Here is a 20,246-nt window from a genome sequence, read left to right as displayed (position 1 = left end):
TATATATATATATATAGAGAGAGAGAGAGAGAGAGAGAGAGAGAGATTAATATTTATGTTTAACAATACAATTTTCTAATTTAAATGAAAATTTTCTAATTTTATTTTAATTATTTTTTAAAAACATGTCTACTTATTTAAATAATTTTTTATTCTGGTTCTAAATTGCTACTAAACTTTTTGTATTACTTTCAAATACAATATAGGAAAATTTGTAATTTTTTAATTTTTTGTTAAAAAATGCATAATACATTGAATAATGTATTATGCATAATACCTTGAATAATGATTAATAAATACTTTGGAAATTTATAGTTTCCCGAAAGCTTTTACTTCTCTTAATTTTTAATTGTCAGTTCAAGCACTGAAAATATCTCGACCTGTTTCCAAAATCGATTTCAGTTTAAAGAATCTATTATTAGACGATTGCGGAAAGAGATTGACGTTGGCGACTAATTTAATAGTTACACTTTTGATGACATTGTTTAGCGAACCGGTAAGTCTCGATTGCCGTAACAATTGAAGCAATATACGTGACTTTGACCGATTTATCAATAAAGCGTCCCGTAATGAGTAACACGCGAACCGACGAATCAACCTGCTTGAACTTGATGACTTGATGACTCGCAACGTCATAGCAAGAAAGCCGTTGATTGGATAGATTGACTGTCGGCCGAGGGGCTCGTCCAAGTAAACTGGTTCTCAACCCGTTTGTTCAGAACTTGTAGTTTTCAATCCGTAATTTATAGACCGAGTCGTAAGAGATATTTTAACGTTATGTTAGAAATTCAGAATGAGCAAAAGTAATCGTGATGCCGTTAAATATTTCTACGGTTAAATTTTAATTACTTGCGTCATCGGTTTTTACACACGTCGCACTATCTACACGTAGATGATGTAATAGTCGGATGTATGTACATATCTCGCGGACTTTAGCCTCATATTAATGAAATCACTTACAACTGTTCGTCACCTGATTAACATTATTATTATTTTAACTTTTTGTCAGTTTACTTATTTTCCACGCAATATGTTACAAAACAAGTTGTGTCAATGCAAGAAAAATAAGCTTGATGATATGGTTAATAAGATAAAAAGTGTTTAAAGAGATAGAAGATTATAATAACGTGAGGATTTCGAAAGCGTAATGTGAAGTAGCACAAAGTTTTACGATCGATCAGATGGAAAGTAGTGCTACTTTTACCTTTGTTAGCGACCTGTATATCAACATCTGCTCTGGTATTGTAGCATTTCTATCACTGCAGTTTCATCGATCAGAATCGCGAGAGGACTTTGTGGCATCTATAAATTAGCGCGTAGTTAACATTGTACGTATGTGTATCTACATCAAGTTTCGTAATTATCTCGTCGGGAAATATCGAGGACACAAGTGATTATAGAAGCTACAAAGGCTTTCAATGACAAAGTTGACTGTATGGGACTCCGCACAAATAAAAGGAACAAGGAACAGACAACAGAGAATAAGAATTTCAACCTATCAGAAATCATGTATTGTGGAATACACAGTTTCTGATATGTTGAAATTCTTATTCTCTGTTCCCTGTTCCCAGTTCTTTTTATTGTACGGAGGAGACCCTAAGAATTATATCTTATCTTTCGAAAGAGAGATATACTAACAAAACGTAAAATGTATTTATTCATGCTATTCCACAGCTTATTGGAGAAAATTGCTCGCAACAAGATTAGAAATTTATTTGATATTAATTAATTATGTTACGCGAACAATCACGATTATTTAATATTCTATGAAACAGCACAGTGCAACTTGCAACTAATTAATTTTGCTTCTTTGCAATTATAATTCTTCACTCGAGTTGACTTGCAATCCTCGTCGAACGTATAAACAACGTATGCATTTGCTATTTGTTTGTGGATAATTAATTCGGATGATTTTAGTCGTTAAAAACGATTTGCTTGAACTTTATTTTCAAAAAATGTCGCATACGAAAATATATTATAACATACGTTATACATGTATATGTTAGAGATTTTTGTAAGCAATATAAATTGATATTTATAGTTATACTCTTATTTCAAGTCTTAAATCACGTCTTAAGACGGTATAATTTATGACATCTTAAGACTGTATTTAAGACGATTTTAAATATAAAAACCCACTACATGATTACCGGCCATATATTCAAGAATATAAGCCCAGGTGCTTCTAATCAATCGGATTTTTAGAGTGACTCACATCTTCGCAGAATCACTACGCGGGCGTTTCTTCATCCGGAATCTGAGAATGATTACATGCAAAAATCCGAATATCTGCTAACGATCGATAGTAATCTATCATGAATCGCATCCTTATGTGATTCCGTGTTACATGCGCGTTAAATAATTTGTAGTTATAAGTGATTTTCCTGAACAAAAGCCATTACTGAAATTTACTTCAATTTTTAAAATGATTTTCTTGAACTTTTCTTAATTTTCGAATCACATGTATGCTCATTGTGTGGAAGATGTGTTTCTTTTTCTGGTAATAAAATCTCAAGATTTAATTATCTACAAAATATTTTTACAAATTTTATAAATTATAATATAATTATACAAAATATATGTTATATGTAATGAGAATTATAAAAAAGATTTTTTTTAAAGATATTTTTGTACGCTTTAGATTACGAGAAGAAGGATTGCATCTCTCGATCCTTAAATTCGATCAGAATTTTTTTCATATGATGTCTGACGTTAGCAATTAATCGTCATTGTCGGAGGTGAAGGGTCAGTGTCGCCTACGATCGCGAAATCAATGTTAATTGAGCTTGCGCTGATATACCGCTGATATTCGCTCGCCAATTTCGCCTTGAGGATCACTCGCGTCTCTTACGCGATTGGTGAACATATTTCGTTGACGTCACGCGGCACAATGAAATAATTGCAGACCGGCGTATTCTCTCTATTGCGTTCTTTATTATTTTATCTCTCCCCTGCAAATTGGTCGAGGCTGATTGGTTCATCGTGCTTGACAGAGTTAAAATTTTCCATAGCATACATTTCGCAAATATCGTTTTGCGAATGCCGTTTTGCGAAAAGTCCTTTTTTACAATTTAAAAAAACAGCTTTACACCTGTAATGGTTTCTTTGAGATATTTAACTTGCAAAAATTGCAACTACAAAGTTTTCAATATAAGTAAAGTTTATTCTATAATTTGCGTAAATGTAGTTGTAAGTGATGTAGTTATAAAAATTGACCAATTTCAGTTAAATATTCTCCTTATTTTCGGCTGTGATTGGTGTGAATTTTTAAAACCACACCACTTACAATTACATTTACACAATTGTAGAATAAGCTTAATGTATACATACGATTATGTGACGTATAGTACTAGCGCGTCGACAAGTCTGTGTTATCGCATATTTTGCTAAATGTACTTTTGCATTTTTTTAAACACTAAATGTACTTTTGCGTTTTTTTTTAGATGCGCGAAACAAATTTCAAACGGATAAGATAAAAGTACTAAACACATGGTTGCTATTTTGCGCTGTTGTAAAGACCATCCGAAGTTGCACTAAATACATCGAAGTGAGTTTTACGTAAAACATGACGTAAAACATGATACATTATTCGCTAAAAATTTGTGCGTGGGAGTTTAACGTAGCAACGGCTTATCTTCATTAGGATTGTGACAAGTGGACAGCCTACACGTGACTGTCGACCATTCACTTTCGAATGACGCGCTCATGTTTGCGAATTTTGCGTTGGCCAGAATTCGGAGAATTCTTTATTTTCGCACGCGAAGGAATATTCTCAGAAGTGCGTTTACGATTAGTCGAAATGTGACCGATCATAATAGAGCTGCATTTTTGTATAATTTGCAATTATTAATGATTAACAATATTCCATACATATGAAAATAATTATCAACAATTTTTTTATTTTATCGAGTTAAATTATAGATAATATTTTTCTTTCTCTCTTTAATGCTCTTTTGTTTTATTTTTTTTTGATGATTTTATAGTCTATGTATACGAGCAAAATATTGTATAATTTTTTGCAATTTGGTTATTTATTATTATTTGTTTTTGCAATTTATTGACCGTCTCTACACAATTGCGCAAAGATAAAAATTGTATGTTGCAGCAGATAATAATTCATGCATTTATCTTTTTTTTACCGACTGATAAACCGTCTTCTGCTTTATCGACGGCATCTTTATCGATGGTTTCTTATCCATCGGTATGCAAATCCTTTTATCGTAAGCTCGTATCAGAAGATGGCAGTACCGTTTCTTCTCATGAATGAAAAATTTGCATCCCGTAGGATTGATTTGCATAGTTATTTCTATCTAATAAATCTACACCGAGTTCGATGCACTGCGGATTCACATACACTTATATCTTTATTAAAGGTCTTATTCTTAAAAAAATTAACGTACGAAAATACTAAAAAAATCTATAATATACGTAAAATCTAAAATAAAGCAATTTTCATTCTTTCGCTTTTAAAGAAACAAATGAAAAAGTTGTTTTATTTATTTTTCTTTAAAAAATTAAACATCTTTTTATTCTATAAATGATGAGATGTAAATTGAAAAAGTATAGCAATTTTTTAAATAAAGGCACTTGATGTAATATATAAATTTTATTAAAAAATCTTTCATTTATACGTAATCCTTTCTGTATATTAAATTAGATAAAATATATAGAATCAATGTTATGTAAGATATTAAATCTTTCATTAATTGTGTGGCAACAATTTTATTAATTGCATTAAAGAGGAATTGTGTCTTTAATTCAATTTCTCGATTGTAAGTTTTTATCATTAGCCTTTCATCTGAATGTGACTTATAATACATATTCATTATTCTCAACATCGCGGAATGCATTATTATCACTCGGAATTATGTCAATCTAACGTTGCCTCCAAGGTTCAGTAGAAAACACACAATCACATATTACATAATAAATCTCGCGTACGACATTCGTTGCAAGACAAGAAAACCGCGAATCCAGTTCCGATGAAATCGATTGAGCAATAAATTAAGATCGTTGCCAACAATCATACAGAACGTATATTTTCTATGAGAGAATTTAATTACTATAAACTGGATTCAGTCTAGTCTCGATATCACGAAACATTCATCTTATTCGTTTTCGTGCGCTTTTTCTTGTCGATCGATAAAACAATTTGCATAATTGAAAATCGTGCATTGCGTAATTGCAACTTATCCCCCTTCTTTTTCTTTTATATTTTCCTCCGACAGCTCGACGACGTTGCACTCTGTGTGTGTGTGTGTGTGTGTGTGCGTGCGTGCGTGCGTGCGTGCGTGCGTGCGTGCGTGCGTGCGTGCGTGCGTGCGTGCGTGCGTGCGTGCGTGCGTGCGTGCGTGCGTGCGTGCGTGCGTGCGTGCGTGCGTGCGTGCGTGCGTGCGTGCGTGCGTGCGTGCGTGCGTGTGTGTGTGTGTGTGTACAAAATGAATTCTCACGCTTCCAGTCAGCTAGGAATGATTAATTCGACGACGAGTATCCTTCTCCGTAGGCGGATACGTTCGTAACTCCCCGTTGTTTTCCATTGAATCGTTCCTGAATAGTCATATATTATTTCTACGTGATTTAAATGTATTAGCGATCTTTAATCGACGCGCATTGCGTCATCGATGAGTACTGGGGAATGCATATGTAGGCTCAAATCGATGACGTTACGCTTACCTGCGTGTGATGACACCTTCCTCTATCGAGACTCGTCCTATATTCGCGTGAGAAAAGAAAAGTCATTTCCATACTAATTGATCGCTTATATTTTTCTAGTTTCCTTACTATATACTTGTCGACACATTTTTATAACGCTATGATCCACGCAAAGGCAAGGAATGGCTGCATTTCGCAGAAAAAACAGCTTTCCAACTGTTGTAAAATTCTTTAATATTATCTAGTCTTGCCCTTAGTTTCTTATTAGATCTACCTAAGTATATGAATTAATCTTATCGAAGAATCAGGTGCAAAACTATTTATTACTGACCGCAGTCAATCTATCCTTGTATCAGAGAGGTTTAACCGACGCGTGCCGTTCATTGACGTCATTTTATCGATTGATTTTCTGATTAGTTTTCCGACTGTCTGAGAAATTGATATCGTGTAGGAGCATACAATCTCCGACGAAGTGCACATGTATTGAGTGGTGGCGAGCTGTATTTACGCAGATACGTACTAGTTGTATTGAATAGATGATGACGAGTTCCTGAATTGCTTAATGACAGTATCGCTACAGATTGTGATAATTAAATCTATGACGCCTCATAGCCGTCGCCTACTGCTATTAATACAATAATTATCCGCTGATCAACTCGACCTTTCTCATTGCGAATTAAGTTCGTTTGCAGCAACTTCGTTCCAATCGAATCAAGTGTGAATCAGCCCCAAGTCATAAAACATAATATATACTCAATTTTCGTGAATCCATTTGAATAAGAAAAGTATGCTCAGATTAGATGTTAATTTATTAATAAGCTTGCCAAAAATATTTTCTTCTCGAAATTTTATACACTTCTCGTTTTTTATACACGGAGAAAAAAAATTTGCTACGAACGCTAATCCTATGTCATAACGGCAAATTTCATTTGTAAATATAGGGATCATAAATTATTTACAGGTGTAATAAATATTTATTCTTTTTTATACTCGCTATAAAAATTATTTGCAACAAATGTAAAATATTTGTCAAATATACAAATTTGTTATAAACAACAAACAAATTTGACATTTAAATCTCATTGTTTTCATAGCAAAATCATTTTTTTCCGTGTATTTTTAAATTAAGCTTGCATGAAACGAGCGCAGGCCATACATATTTAACGATATTTTAATTATTCTCGTAATAATCTAAGACTAGGGATGATTGATCACTTTGGGAAAAATAGAAAGACAAAACGTAATTCGCTCCATAATTCAACTCTGCATAGAAACATCCTTTGGATGTGCGACGAAAATAAATAGTTTTACGTAATCCTAGATGTATGTATGTGTTAATTGATGAGCGTGATAAATGTTATTCATTTTTACTTACTTGATGACACAAGCCTAAATTGTTGCATCACACCTGCGATTTTTTGTCAATTTTTTGCAATGGAAACGCACCCGACTTGAGTGTATTAATTTCAATACATTGAATGCAAAAATTAAAGACACGCAATAATAAGTTAATATTCATACTAAAAAACTTAATCAATTTAATTATTATTACATCTGATTATAATTATAATTAATACATAGTATAGCCAACTATTTATTGGTTATTATATTGATGATTATTAATTTATGCAAAAAGAAGGATTAAATTTTTTAGTTATTTTAAAATGTAGAATATTTATTTAAGGATTTTGAGCTATAATATAATATTTTGCATATGAAATTTATGTATAAAAAGAAATAGATATAACAGAAATTTATTAATGCTGATTATTCCAGAAAAAACTTGGTATAATCTTTGGCATATCAGTTTTATGTGTAATAGATATGATAGAAATTTATCAATGCTGATTCTGTCAGAAGTTGGTGGATGAAGAGTCTCGCCGAAAAAAAAAGAAGAGAAGGTTTGCCGGAAAGAGATAAGTACGGGATGCACAACTCGTCACATAAGCATAAACACCGACGATTCTAGCTCATCACAAATTCAAATATATTTATCATACACGAGAACATCCATTAACCGTCGTCGTTAATCGGTCTATATTAATCGGCGAATTTAAACATGTCTATACCTATCTCGTGGATGTATCTTTGTTAGATTTTTTTATAAACTTTATCGTTCTGATATTGAGAAGCTAAATGTTTCATTTAATTCTTCAGCTTCTTTGATCATAATGGCAAATCTTTCCGCTTGTCTTATTTTCTCTATACTATGTAAGATATTAGCTGGATCTGACAAAGAACAAGGCATTTAACATTCCCATGATCCTACGCTTCCAATAAATTACAAGGTCGTAACTAATTGATGAAAGTTAGTGTATTGCGAGCGAGATTTTGTAATTCACATTAGAGCGAAACAATCATAAGATTGTTATTATTATAGGACGGATATGGAAACATAAACGAGTTGATTGAGATTCGAATTTAGGATCCTTGGAATTATCTCTAGTTGTATTTAGCATGCTTCCATATGATTGTTCCATTATTACTCTCGTAATTATTCTGATCTCTTATTAATATTTAATCGCCTTAAAACTGTAATCGCATTAGGCAATTGCCGATTAGATTGCGATTGTAATTGGCAATTACTTTTCGACCACTCACAATCGCTACACTGGAAAAAAATTTATTAAATCTTAATACATATTTCTCTGAATACTACTGTAACTGTGAGTAAACGTTTACTTACAATAAATAAATATTTACTTAATAAAATTTACTTAATATTTACTTAATAAAAAAAATGATAGTTAAACCAAATTAATGGTTTTTGTATCAAATGTATATGTTTACATTTAGTAAATATTTACTCAAAATTATTCAAACAAATATTTATTACCGATTCTCTCCGAGATATCACATTGGCTTAAATTTAGTATATAATTGTGAATATTTAATAATTATATGTATGTTAATCATTTTCTGTACGATAAGCCTATCTGGAACAATTTAATGTCCGAACTTATCGCGACATCTAAATTAGCAGTTCCTTCGCATATCCAGCGATACTTTATATTCTGTCAGCGACGTTTTTCAGTCATGAATCACTGAAAAAACATCGTTTGCAATAATTGCTGCGACAGATTGATGCGATTCGGAAGCTACAAAGTCCCATCAGCTCGCTGTTGCAGCAATTTTGCGCGGTATTTTCTTCATATTTTTTTTTTGTAAGACATAAAGAAATATGTCATTAACGCTGCGTGGGCTAAAGATTCTAATCGCGAAATATAAAGACTAGATGACGAAAAGGCATCCATGAGGATGATTGATTCGAGCAGCGGTGATTCGAGCCTCGTGGCTCGGCGACGATACCCGCCGGCAGAAACTATTGAGCATGGCCTCTTATTGCCATCCAACCCTCCGCGCACCGACCTATTTCCGGCTAAAAATAGCCAATAGAATGATTGTCGCTAAAACGATGTCCACTCGACCGCGGCGTGTCGCGATTAATTGTAAGTGCGAAGGCGCCGTAACGCAATATCTCGTGCCACCTTTGGCTGTGCCTCCAGTGTTCGAATCTTGCGCCTCTTACCGTTTGAGTCACCTTCAAACAAGAGGAAAAAGAAATTTCAACGATTGGAATTTAATAATCCTCGTAAGCGAGAACGATTGAATTGCAATGGAAGGTACAGTGATTTCACCGCTGGTATCTTTTATGTTACGTTCATAAATTTCGCTCAGCTGCTCGAAATCCTTATTTCTTCTGCATTACTCATTCAAGGTGTTGAGGTATAATTTATTATATGACGGCTCGTAAGGTTTGCACCTTGCATTCATAAATAGGAAGTTGCTCTCGACAGAGCGCGGATTTCTTTCGTTTTTCAAAGCGTAAATTATCTTCAATGTGAATCTAATTTCGCAAATGAATTCGCTCTCGATGCTTAATGTATTTTCTTAATGATAAGAGTAAGACTAACGTTATCAACCCGATATCTCACACCAGAATGTTAATTCCGACACTTTCAAGTCCCACCTTTCAGGTTCCACCAATATTACCTCTTAATATTTACGTGTATTTAATTTTGCATTGTGAAACTAGTAAGGATTTCTAATTTTTTGGATATTTTAATTCTTATTAAATTGCAAAAATATACTTAATGCGTATGCAGCTACCACTTAGATTTCCTATTTCTAGTTATGTATAATTATTATTTTGAGATACTCATTTTTTGTGATATTTAAAAAATACGATGCAATCGCCAACTTTTTATAATCGGTTTTGCCATCGGTTTTGCCATCGGTTTTTATTGGAAGTTTTGCGTGCGGCGTCTGTGAAATTCTCCTCTTACTTAGCCCGCAAAAATGGCTCTAATTTGCGACGATAAGTAAGAGAAAAGTATACCAGGAATCGATTTTGCAATTTTTACGTTTGCGCAATTCGATTAAAACGGAATGTTACACGTGTAAGAAACGTCACGGCGTCCGATCGCGCTCGACAAGGCTCGTCTCGCCGAGGGAAAGTATTAAAAGAAAGTTCATACCCACGGCAATTAATCTCCTCCACGCTTCGCCGAACAGTAGTTAAGACGAGGTTAAGTCGGTTAATTGTTTAAGAGTATCGCGTGTCCGGTAAGCCGGTTTTTCCGCGAAAAGCAGATTCTGCTCGTCGAGCAGCGAATACCCCGTTAATAAGTAATAAGTTCTTTCACAAGCGCAAATTCGTTACGGCAAGACGCGTGACAAATTAATTACCTCCAAAGACTTGCAGATACGCGCAGAAATAATTATACCTGTAAACCGTAGATAATAAAGCGCTTTTAAACGCTTTAATGCAAAGAATACATACATTAAGACAGCGACAGATTAATTGTCAAACAGATTAATTATCATAATTGTTCTTGTTGTGCCAATCGCACTTGATAAAAGAATTAAATATTAATTACATTCATTCACGCTGGGTATTCTTCTTATTATACGTGGAAGTAACAAATTACAAAAGTTGCAAATTGAAAAGAATGATAGCTGCGATTTAATCGCAATATCGTTGTAAGTAAAGTTTCAATTGCATGAAATTAATCAGACTCATCGTATCAAGGAGGAGATAAGTAACTGCAATTATATTTTAGTTATCATGTGTTAGTTCGCAGTCCGAATGCATGATGCAACGAAAAGTAATGTTACATGTTGCAACTGGGATCATTGCACCGCATAATGATCTGTAGCTTTATTAAATTATGATCGGTCATAGGAAAATTCGAATGTGTAAAGTCAAGCCGAACTGAATCTGACTACATTCTATAAAGCGCACGATACGCATGATGTATCATTTTATTTTTGCTTAATTCGCTAAAGGACAAAGTTAAAATGATACATCATAAGATTTGAAAGTCGGCTATCTGAATTGTCTTGAAGGTGCAGAAAAGGAAGACCGCGATTACGTAAAGCGGCGCGATTCTTGGTCCAAAATTGTTTCGACATCGCGAGAATATATGATGGTGGCAGTAAAGAGAACGTGCCAATTTTTCGTCGTAGAAATTGTACACACGCATGAGAAAAGATATCGAGATTAAAGCGGATGATCGAACCGAAAATAGGTGAAGTGCAATCTAATTATGGTATGTCCTATTTTGTTAAACGAGGGCGCAATTATCCGCCAATGAGTAACATCCATACAGTTGTTTCATCCTTTGTCCCCCAGACAATTTGTACTTTACGGTGAATAATTAAACAAATGTCAAGCAAATGTGCATACGTATTCACCACCGTTTAAAATACTGTAACTAGCGACCTATTCATCTGCAAGAAACGTGAGAGGAAAGCTTATGTGATGATTCAAAGTATTATAAAAAGGATTATATAACATTGATTGCGCAATAATAGGCGAGCTATGTGCATTCCTTCTATTTGACCGTCACGATTTACGTCGATACGATTATTATCACGTCGCGTGAATAAATAATACGTGGTGGCGAAAAGACGATTAACATACAATATTATCGACTACGACGAATGATGATGTATTCACGACAATTCAACAGTTTACGTCGCGATTGTACGTTTTACCGTGTCATAATTAATTACCTTCCTTTCGGTATATAGTCGATGTAACCTTGAAGTATATTTTCGCTTACTGTCAATGAACCGTGGCAAACGGCCTACTTTTTACCTGCACGAAACGAATGATCGTTTTGGACCGTGTTCCGATATACACTGCCAATATTGAATCTATAGTGTACGTGAATTATATTTTCAGTACTGGCAGTACAGTCTTTGTCACAGCCTTTCGCGAATTTATACTTTGTTCCGTGTCGAGCGAATTTATGGGCTCTCCGAGAGAAAGGAAAAAGACCCTCCGATTGCTGTAACAGTCTGTTTTTTACAGCTAAGTAGAACGGTTCCTTGAACACATATACTGTATTTAAAACGTCACTTCCGAAACTCACTTCCGTCAATTATGGAGTTCTCAACAATTTCGTACGATTCTGCGATACTTTCACTATTTGCGCCAGCGATCGACGTCATAGATACCAATAAGAGAAATTACAAATTTAGACGTCAGAGCTCGGTTAACGTTTACGTATGTGTTTTTTTCCACTTGACATTTTCCTAAGAAAGTTCTAATAATAAATAATATCCTTCATACAGTTTTACTTGGGGTATCAAAAATAATTTGAACTTATGAATGTCAACGGGGACGATTGCAAGAGATGCTGCAATTTTAATTCTTAGGTCGGTATTCGTCCGTTCTTATTACAAGAACATCTAAAGTAAAATCTTGAGATGCCAATACGACTCTGTGTGTGGCCGGTATTTATAACCGGATCTTACATTTAAGACCATCTTAAGACATTACTTAAAACAATATTGAAATAAGGACCGTCTGTAAATACCGGCCTGCAATGGGATTATGAAATTTTATTACTGTACTTAGGACGGTCTTAAATATAAGACTATGAATACCAGCCTTAGATTTATCGCGAAACGTGACACATGTCCAAAATGATATCTAAGATTTCACGCTCGGATATCTAAACTTATATCCCTTCTATCTTCTTCCCAGCAAGTCCCCAGACGCTGATCTCTCATGACCGTCGAAAATGCGCATCCGAAAAATTTCGCTTACACGTCTACGATAGCCGCGATTCAGTCCTCGGTCATTGTCACCCGACCGTCCGTCTGCACGCAACGGATCTGTTTTCATTCTCCGAAACGCGCGTCAGCAACAGCAGCAGCAGCAGTCTCTCCTGGATCCGGATCTCTCTCGCTCGACTCCGTGTTTCGCGAACGCATTTGAAATTTGAATCCGGCGCGGGGTGTGTGTCTCACGTCGACCAATCGACAAGACTGTCACGGCGTTGCGGTCCAATCGATGATCGCGCTGTCGGAGGCTCGACTTGTACACGGCGTGACGTAACGCCGTTTAAAAGGCGAGCCGCGTGGGACGCGCGAATCAGTCGCACGACGCACGTTGCACCGTGTGCATTGCTGGAGCTGAGGTATCGTCGGATTCCCATCGGCAAGAAAGAGAAAGAGAGAGAGAGAGAGAGACTAAAGTGTACATTGTCGGCGTGTCCCTTCCCTCCCTTCCTCTTTCGCTCTTCCTCTCCTCCTTCTTCTTCTGTCGCTTTCTCCTCTGCTTCCCGGTTCCTCTTTCCTCGGTTTCCATCCCACGTATGCCGGAGGTTTCATCGTCCAGCATCGGTGGCTACAATTAGACCAGGCACGAGATCCCGTTGCTGATCCATTACGCTCTTGAGGGATAATTTTATGCGCGACGAGCTGGCGCGCGATCAGGAGCGGAGCGATCACGCAGGCTGAAGGAAAACCTTTTAACGCAACGGTGCCTACGTTACGACTGTCTCACTGGGAGATTGGAAAGACACGCGAAGGTTAACTTGCGTGCTTCCCGTAAGTAGTTCCCGCGCGTCGTGATAGGAGATATACTCTAATTACAGCAATAATCGTAATTACTGATTCATTGTATTTTTATCATTTTTTTCCTGAGAACCACGAATACACGAGATCAAAGCGGGGATTGAATACATACGCAATTATTATAATTGTACTATGCTCTTGTTTGTTGTAATCTTGTAGAATTTTCCTGTAAGATTGTGACGGATTACAGCATCAAAAATATGCTGTATAAAACGTGCAGTGATGAAACGTACTGCTGTTAATTTGTGATTCTATGCCGTTGAATCATCAATCAAATAATTGACTACGATACTTTATTGCGCTTCGTATATTCGGAAACACAGTTGTCTTTTCTATTTTTGTAATATACTTATTAACCTTCTAAAGCACATGTTATTAACCTTTTAAAGCATACATTTGTTAACCTTTTAGAAGAAAGAGCATGTAACAGTAAATATCGCAGAAAGATACGATTATGTTTCTGCGATACACATGTCGCATAAATTGCAAGGTAGAATTTTATGATAGGACTTCGATTGTATTTGCATCTTCATTTCTACATTTTTAAATTGTACATTCGATTGCAAGACGAGAAAGAGAGAGAGAGAGAGAAGATTTTAAATTGCAATGACGCGAAATCAATCATTTGATAATAACTGTGGGCCGTTATTTAATATCAACTTTATCTGCCTTCTTGATTTGTACCGAGAAGAAGCAGGTGACATGTATAGCACTCGTATGTTACTCCGTGGCTAAATGTAGCCAGTGTCATTTAGGGACGGAAATAAGCGCGAGTGATGTCAATTTGGTGACCGGTATTGATAAACTTAACGACCATGTTGCTGTATACATGTTTCAATGGCGAGCGATCATGTAGAAAATAAAACACGTCTTGAGACTTTCGGTCGGAATTTGTCAACTTCACATAATATTCAAATTTCATAGCCTTATCTCTTATAGTTTTTATCAAAAATCATTAATCTTTTATTTAATCTTTTATTGTTTGTTATCTATTTAAATTAAATGAATATATTATGACAAATTTTTTTAGAACTAAATTATTAAATTTTAACAACATATAATGTATATTATAACATAAATAAATTATTACTGATTAATAAATTGAATATACATTATTATTATTAAATTTTATAAATATATAATAATTAGATAATTTAAATTCCAGATTAATTTCCTCAAGGTAGTTAGATCTTCATTGTACATTTAATTAATTACAATTAATTAATTACGTGATATATTAAAAAAAACCAAGTATATTTTTATTTTTAATTAATACTCCGAGAAATGTTTCTAGATATTCAAGGTTTCTCGTCGAGGTCAACTTCGCTCGCGAAAAACGACGGAAACCTTGTCGCAGTAAAATTGACGGTTGTAAAGTTATAAAATATCTATAAAAGCCTCACTTTTTTTTCTTTATTTTATTTATTAAATCGCAACAGGGTAATCAACCTCTCACGAATTCATCGAATTATTCGCGAGTTATTTGATTCTTTCCGGTAGATTCTCAGAATCGTTCCTCATTGTGCATATTTATCGATAATGCATATCCAATTGTTTTAACGTGACTGATAAATCATAACTCAGCACATAATTCAAATGCGCTGAGTGCAATTAGCTAATGAGAGTACGGCAATCGATTTACCGATTCTAATATTAAACCTATTACATATCACTACATCGAACAACTTTACATTTCCTTGACGTAAAAACGCAGCAAGAACCGAACAGTTATCGATGCGCGTATTGCAAGGAACGTAAGTTTCTCTCTAATTTCTGAGAACATCGTTTATTATTCCAGTATTTTGATTCGTTTTCACAAATGTGTATATATATATATATATATATACACGATACACGTTGTAAATATTCTTTTTCAATCATCTTAAATATGTCTTATCGTACATCGCGGCAAGGAATCTTTTACGAGGAAAGATATTAGAATGTTAATGACATAAGTATGTGATTGCGATATTATTTGTGATAGCGAAAATTCCTCTCGCGACTTCTACGTCTAATATCTGTTTTTGCATTTTATGTTGCAGGAGAGATGCGGCCTCGCTGTTGGAGCTGAGACCGTCTCGTCGGCTGCGAAAATTCGTGGGCCCACATCCGAAATCGATCACGAAAAAGTAAGGATCACTCGCGTCAGGATCATCATCCGCGCACTCCATCACCCTCGTATCCCTCGTTCGAAAGAGCGAAGCACGAATCACCGCTGGGTCGAATCTAGCCGGGTCTAAGCAAAAAAAAGAAAGAAAAAAAAATTAAAGAAACGGATAAATCGAACAACAAAGGAACAAAACGGGGGAGAAACGTTTAGCGAAGAAAGCAGAGTCACTAGATCAAGAGTGAAAGAGGAGGAGAGAGAAGGAAAAGCGAGAGAAAAGTTTAAAAAAAAAAAAAGAAAACGCGCATATCGTAACATCGAGGAGACGGCTTTTCGGTTCTTTCGATAGAAAGCAAAGAGGGAAAGTCGGAGAGAGAGAGAGAGAGAGACCGTTAAAATCTGGCTTTCGGTACACGCGTTGTTGGTTTTTTATTTTTCTCGTTTTCATTTCGCGTCATTTTCCCGTAAAACCTCAAGAGAAAGAGTGATGCGCCCGTGCTTCTCCGCGCGTGCTTGTGTAACATAAAACCGGATCGCGATATATTCGTTCGAACATATACACGGCAGTAACAAACAAGAAAGGAAAGAAAAAAAAAAAAGAAAAAGGTAGATCGTACACGCACGCACATACAGTAGTACGAAACCGAAAGAGCGAAAAAAAAATGGCCATGGTCCCGACATGCTCCGTTTTGATGTTTCGTCCTCTGGTGCACGCTGCGCTCTTGATGTTCCTCGTCGTTCTTCCGAGCACTTCTATCGCGGATAACACGGGCACGACGAAACCGCCCCCGTGCTCAAGGTAAGTGTCTCAGAGAACCAACCAAACGAAATTTATTCTGCACTCGATCCATCCTGAGAACTTGATTCGAACTCGCACTCTTTTTTTTTTTGCCCACGTGATGAAGTAACTCGTTAACAGATAATTGCTTAAATGTCGTTAGAAACCGATACTGCTGCCGCCGGCCTTCGAAACTGCGATAAATTGCGGTCAAGTCACATTTTCCGTTGTACGATGCGAAAAGTTTTCAACATTAACGATCTGTCTATAATTTAAAGCTATCGGCGATTGAGAATATTTTTTAAATTCTTTATTACTTGTCTTCATAAATATGTCACGTTAATTTAATCGACAAATATTCTTAATTAAAATGAAGACATTTCGAAGAAGAAATCTTGAATAAAACATTTGAAATTTTTCTAAAACTGCTTTGTCATTCAGTGTAAATTTATGTAGATTCTATCATAGTTAAACACTTGAATTCGAGTGCTTTACGCCACTGACTTATACGTAACCGATATATTAGAGATATAATAGTATAAAATTTTATATCCCAATTATCGTACACTTATCTCACTAATTATCATTGATCATCGTTTGCGAAGATAGAATTACAAAATGACGTCGGACTAAATTAGTTAGGACTTAGGCATTATTGTATTTTCTATAAGTGCATTTGAAACTACGGACTATTATGTAAAAAAAAAAAAAAAAAAAAAAAAAACAAGAATTGCTTGTCATTTAGCTAATTTTTTTAGCTAATTTTAGCTAATTTTAGCTAATTGTTTTTACATACCACCAACAATGCTTATTTAAATATATTTTTTTAATTTAAAACAATATAAAATGTATTACTACGCATTATAATTGTTTGTCGCGTATAAAAATATTTGTAGCTGTCGCATCTTATTTTTATCTGCATTTGATTTAAAATTATACTATTGTAACTAGAAATAGAGATTATAATGAAAATTTATGTAGTTGCCAGAAGTTAATTATGTGTAGAAAGATACAAAGTAGAAATATTAGTATGATTGCTAACAGCAATATTATTATAAAAAAAAACTTAATAAATTCAAAAATGGATTTTTTCGAAAGTAGAATATATTTGTACGAGTATTTTTTTAACAAATAGATTGTTCGTATAAATTACAGAATCTTAAAATTTAAAGTTTTAATTTTATTTAAATATATTCGCTAGTTACCAGAAAAAACTACGACATTAGATGAGCAAATTCCGACAGCTGACCAATCTTAGGTCATCAGACATCTCGAGGAAATGTCACGAGACTTCACATGATATCATGTCGACAACGAAACACGTTGTACATGCGATAAAAAATAGTCGTGTCATATATTATAGTTCCTCGACGGATTTGCAAATAATTTTGTTTGCAATAAAATCGCTTGTTCTCAATTTTCATTTTTTAATATTATTTTTATTAAAAATTTTTGAGATCATTTTTGTTGTACAACTTCTTTGTAAGATGTATTTTTTTCGACGATGTTATTAACTTTTTTAAATTATGTCATTCTTCTAACACTTCATGACTTACAAATGAAGTTCGTAACATCGTGTTTTTGTTATTTGGGACTTTGCCCAAGTGATTCCTATTTTATTTTGACATAGACGCGAATCACATGCTGCGGAAACATACGTAGAAAAATAGTCCGCTTTTCTAAAATTAGATCAATATGCTATTTTTCTTTGTGTGTATTTCTTCTTTATTGTTATTTCATTTCAATGTTAAATAAAATATAAAAAATTAATTATTATTAGGAAATAAATTAAGGAAAATCACAATCTTTCGAACAGCAATATTAGATTTTAAAGGTACAATGAATTTTTTGATTGTGAACTCTGATAGAGATAAATTTAAATTTGTAAAAAATAAGTAAAATACAATTCAGTTTCTATTGTATATAATAAACAAATTCCTCATTTTTATTAAAATTTACAGAAGTATGTAAGAACTTTTTCAGATTTTTACATATGTACACTTTGGAACAATATCAAAATTTGCACTAAGTTCGAAAAGATTGTAGACGAAAGGTGAAAATTTCATTCATCGCGGAAAATTAACGAAATGAATAAACATTAATGCGACTTTGGAGAGAGAGAGGGAGGAATATGCTTATTAGATTCGAGTACGTGTGCCGCTTCTCAAACTTTGTACTTTCCTCTTTCATGTAAAGTGCCATTATACAGTATAATCGTCTCTCTGACGCACTAAGGAATCTGTGTCGCTTTAAACCGACGGGATTGCATATGCGATATTGCATTAGCAAGCACGTGTGACGCGAGCATTTAGGGAAATGACCTTAGCAATGAACCTCGTCCCGGAATCAAACGTGTGGCAAGTTGGGCTCTAAATTATCGTGTTCCGCAAGCACAATGAGCGTGACCTTTACAGCGTTTGCATGTGTATGTATGCACATGCTAATGGTGTGCGTCGAATTGCAACGGAAACTTTTCACTCGTACGATCGATGACGCGCCGCCAGCATCTCTATCTAAAGATTTGGCATTCGTTCTCTGCCCGCCGAGATCCCGCGGTTGGTACATATCGAGGATTATTGTTATATTTGTTTAAATGTAAATGGGAAAACATTGTTGAAGTCTCACACACACACACACACACAAACATGCGCGCGCGCGCACGCACACAACTCTAAAAATACTTTACATGCGATATATATTTTTAACCAGACGATTACAGAATTGATATGAGAAAGAATCAGGTTGTCGTAATTGCGAAACTGTTTTACTTTTTGCAGATATGTCACGGTTCTTAAACAAAGCGAGCAATGAAGGGTATCCGACTTGTTAACGTAATGTTAGATAAAGCAGTGATTGTGTATCGTGTTCCTCATAATTTTGCATATTCAAACAGAGGAAATTTACTATACCATTCGACATACTCGTACTCGACATTGAACATCTATTATTAAAATTTCGAATTTTATTGTTACGTAAAATGAAGTTTATAATAAACGATTCAACTGGCACAATTTTAGAAGGAATTCTGGGCAAAATGTCAATTAAGTCATGAGCATTTATCTCATATCGAGATTTCTAGAGATATTAAACATTTTCGTATGCAATCTCGTGAATTTTGGCGGTGCGCCATTTCGACAAGTCTACGTACTATTTTCCCCGCAATGCAGAGAAAAATCGTCCAGTGAAAAAATATATATGTGATACTTATTTCTTGGTAAAATTACTTTAAAAAGACATAATAACTTTTTTCTTAAACTGCTCAAGAATCACGATAACACAATTTGCCGATAACGACAGGATATGGAATTACTTGCTAATTCACGGACGCAAAATTCGGTTGTTTTTCTTTTCAAAAATGTTTTTCAAGAAGACCAAGGCTGTTTGTATCTTATGCATCACACGATGTAAACATGCTTATCAAAGTTTATAAGTGTGTCGCGATATAGGCAAATCCGAATCACGTCTCCGAGATAACATCAGGTATATCCGGTAATGAGCGCACATTTGATCGCGATAACGATTAACTTTGCTGATCTCTGTCGAGACACATTCCTTGAGTTTGAGCTATCCTTGATTATGATAGTGGCGTGTAGGATAACGCGACGATGTAGGATATGAGAGGCGGCACGCCGAACACGCTTAGAGCTTAGTAAATTGAATCTTCCGGAGATCTTTCGAATGACGTCTTAATAAAGTGGCGCGATCAGGCCACTTCTTGGCCGAGACTGCAATGACATTTCAGTCTAATGCCCGTTTCTACCAATGTAGATTAATCTCAGTTCAACTTACTCTTCATCTTTTCATAATATTCTTAGAATTAGAAATAGATGAAAAGTT

At 34.8% G+C, this 20,246-nt stretch overlaps 2 protein-coding genes across 10 annotated transcripts in view; both read left to right on the top strand.

Moving 5' to 3' along the window:
- The window catches only part of LOC108749410, a 31,533-nt gene extending 15,756 nt beyond the window's left edge, over positions 1-15,777 (top strand). For 5 of the 8 annotated variants that reach the window (XM_018488091.1, XM_018488089.1, XM_018488090.1 and 2 more), the window contains one exon: positions 15,567-15,777. In XM_018488091.1, the coding sequence (XP_018343593.1) occupies positions 15,567-15,764 (198 nt within the window). In that variant the 3' untranslated portion in view covers positions 15,765-15,777. Of the gene's footprint in view, positions 1-12,649; positions 13,498-15,566 lie in introns of all 8 variants that reach the window. The other 3 variants (XR_001939366.1, XR_001939365.1, XR_001939367.1) reach the window with 3 other exon arrangements.
- Positions 15,778-16,097: 320 nt separating this feature from the next.
- Positions 16,098-20,246, top strand: part of LOC108749409 (trehalase) — a 16,027-nt gene continuing 11,878 nt past the window's right edge. For both annotated transcript variants that reach the window (XM_018488086.1, XM_018488087.1), the window contains exon 1: positions 16,098-16,430. In XM_018488086.1, the coding sequence (XP_018343588.1) occupies positions 16,294-16,430 (137 nt within the window). In that variant the 5' untranslated portion in view covers positions 16,098-16,293. The remainder of the gene's footprint in view (positions 16,431-20,246) is intronic.

This window comes from Trachymyrmex septentrionalis, unplaced genomic scaffold, assembly GCF_001594115.1.
Source record: "Trachymyrmex septentrionalis isolate Tsep2-gDNA-1 unplaced genomic scaffold, Tsep1.0 scaffold29, whole genome shotgun sequence".
In the NCBI taxonomy this organism is placed as follows: Eukaryota; Metazoa; Arthropoda; class Insecta; order Hymenoptera; family Formicidae; genus Trachymyrmex; species Trachymyrmex septentrionalis.
This window is presented reverse-complemented; position numbering and strand designations above follow the sequence as displayed.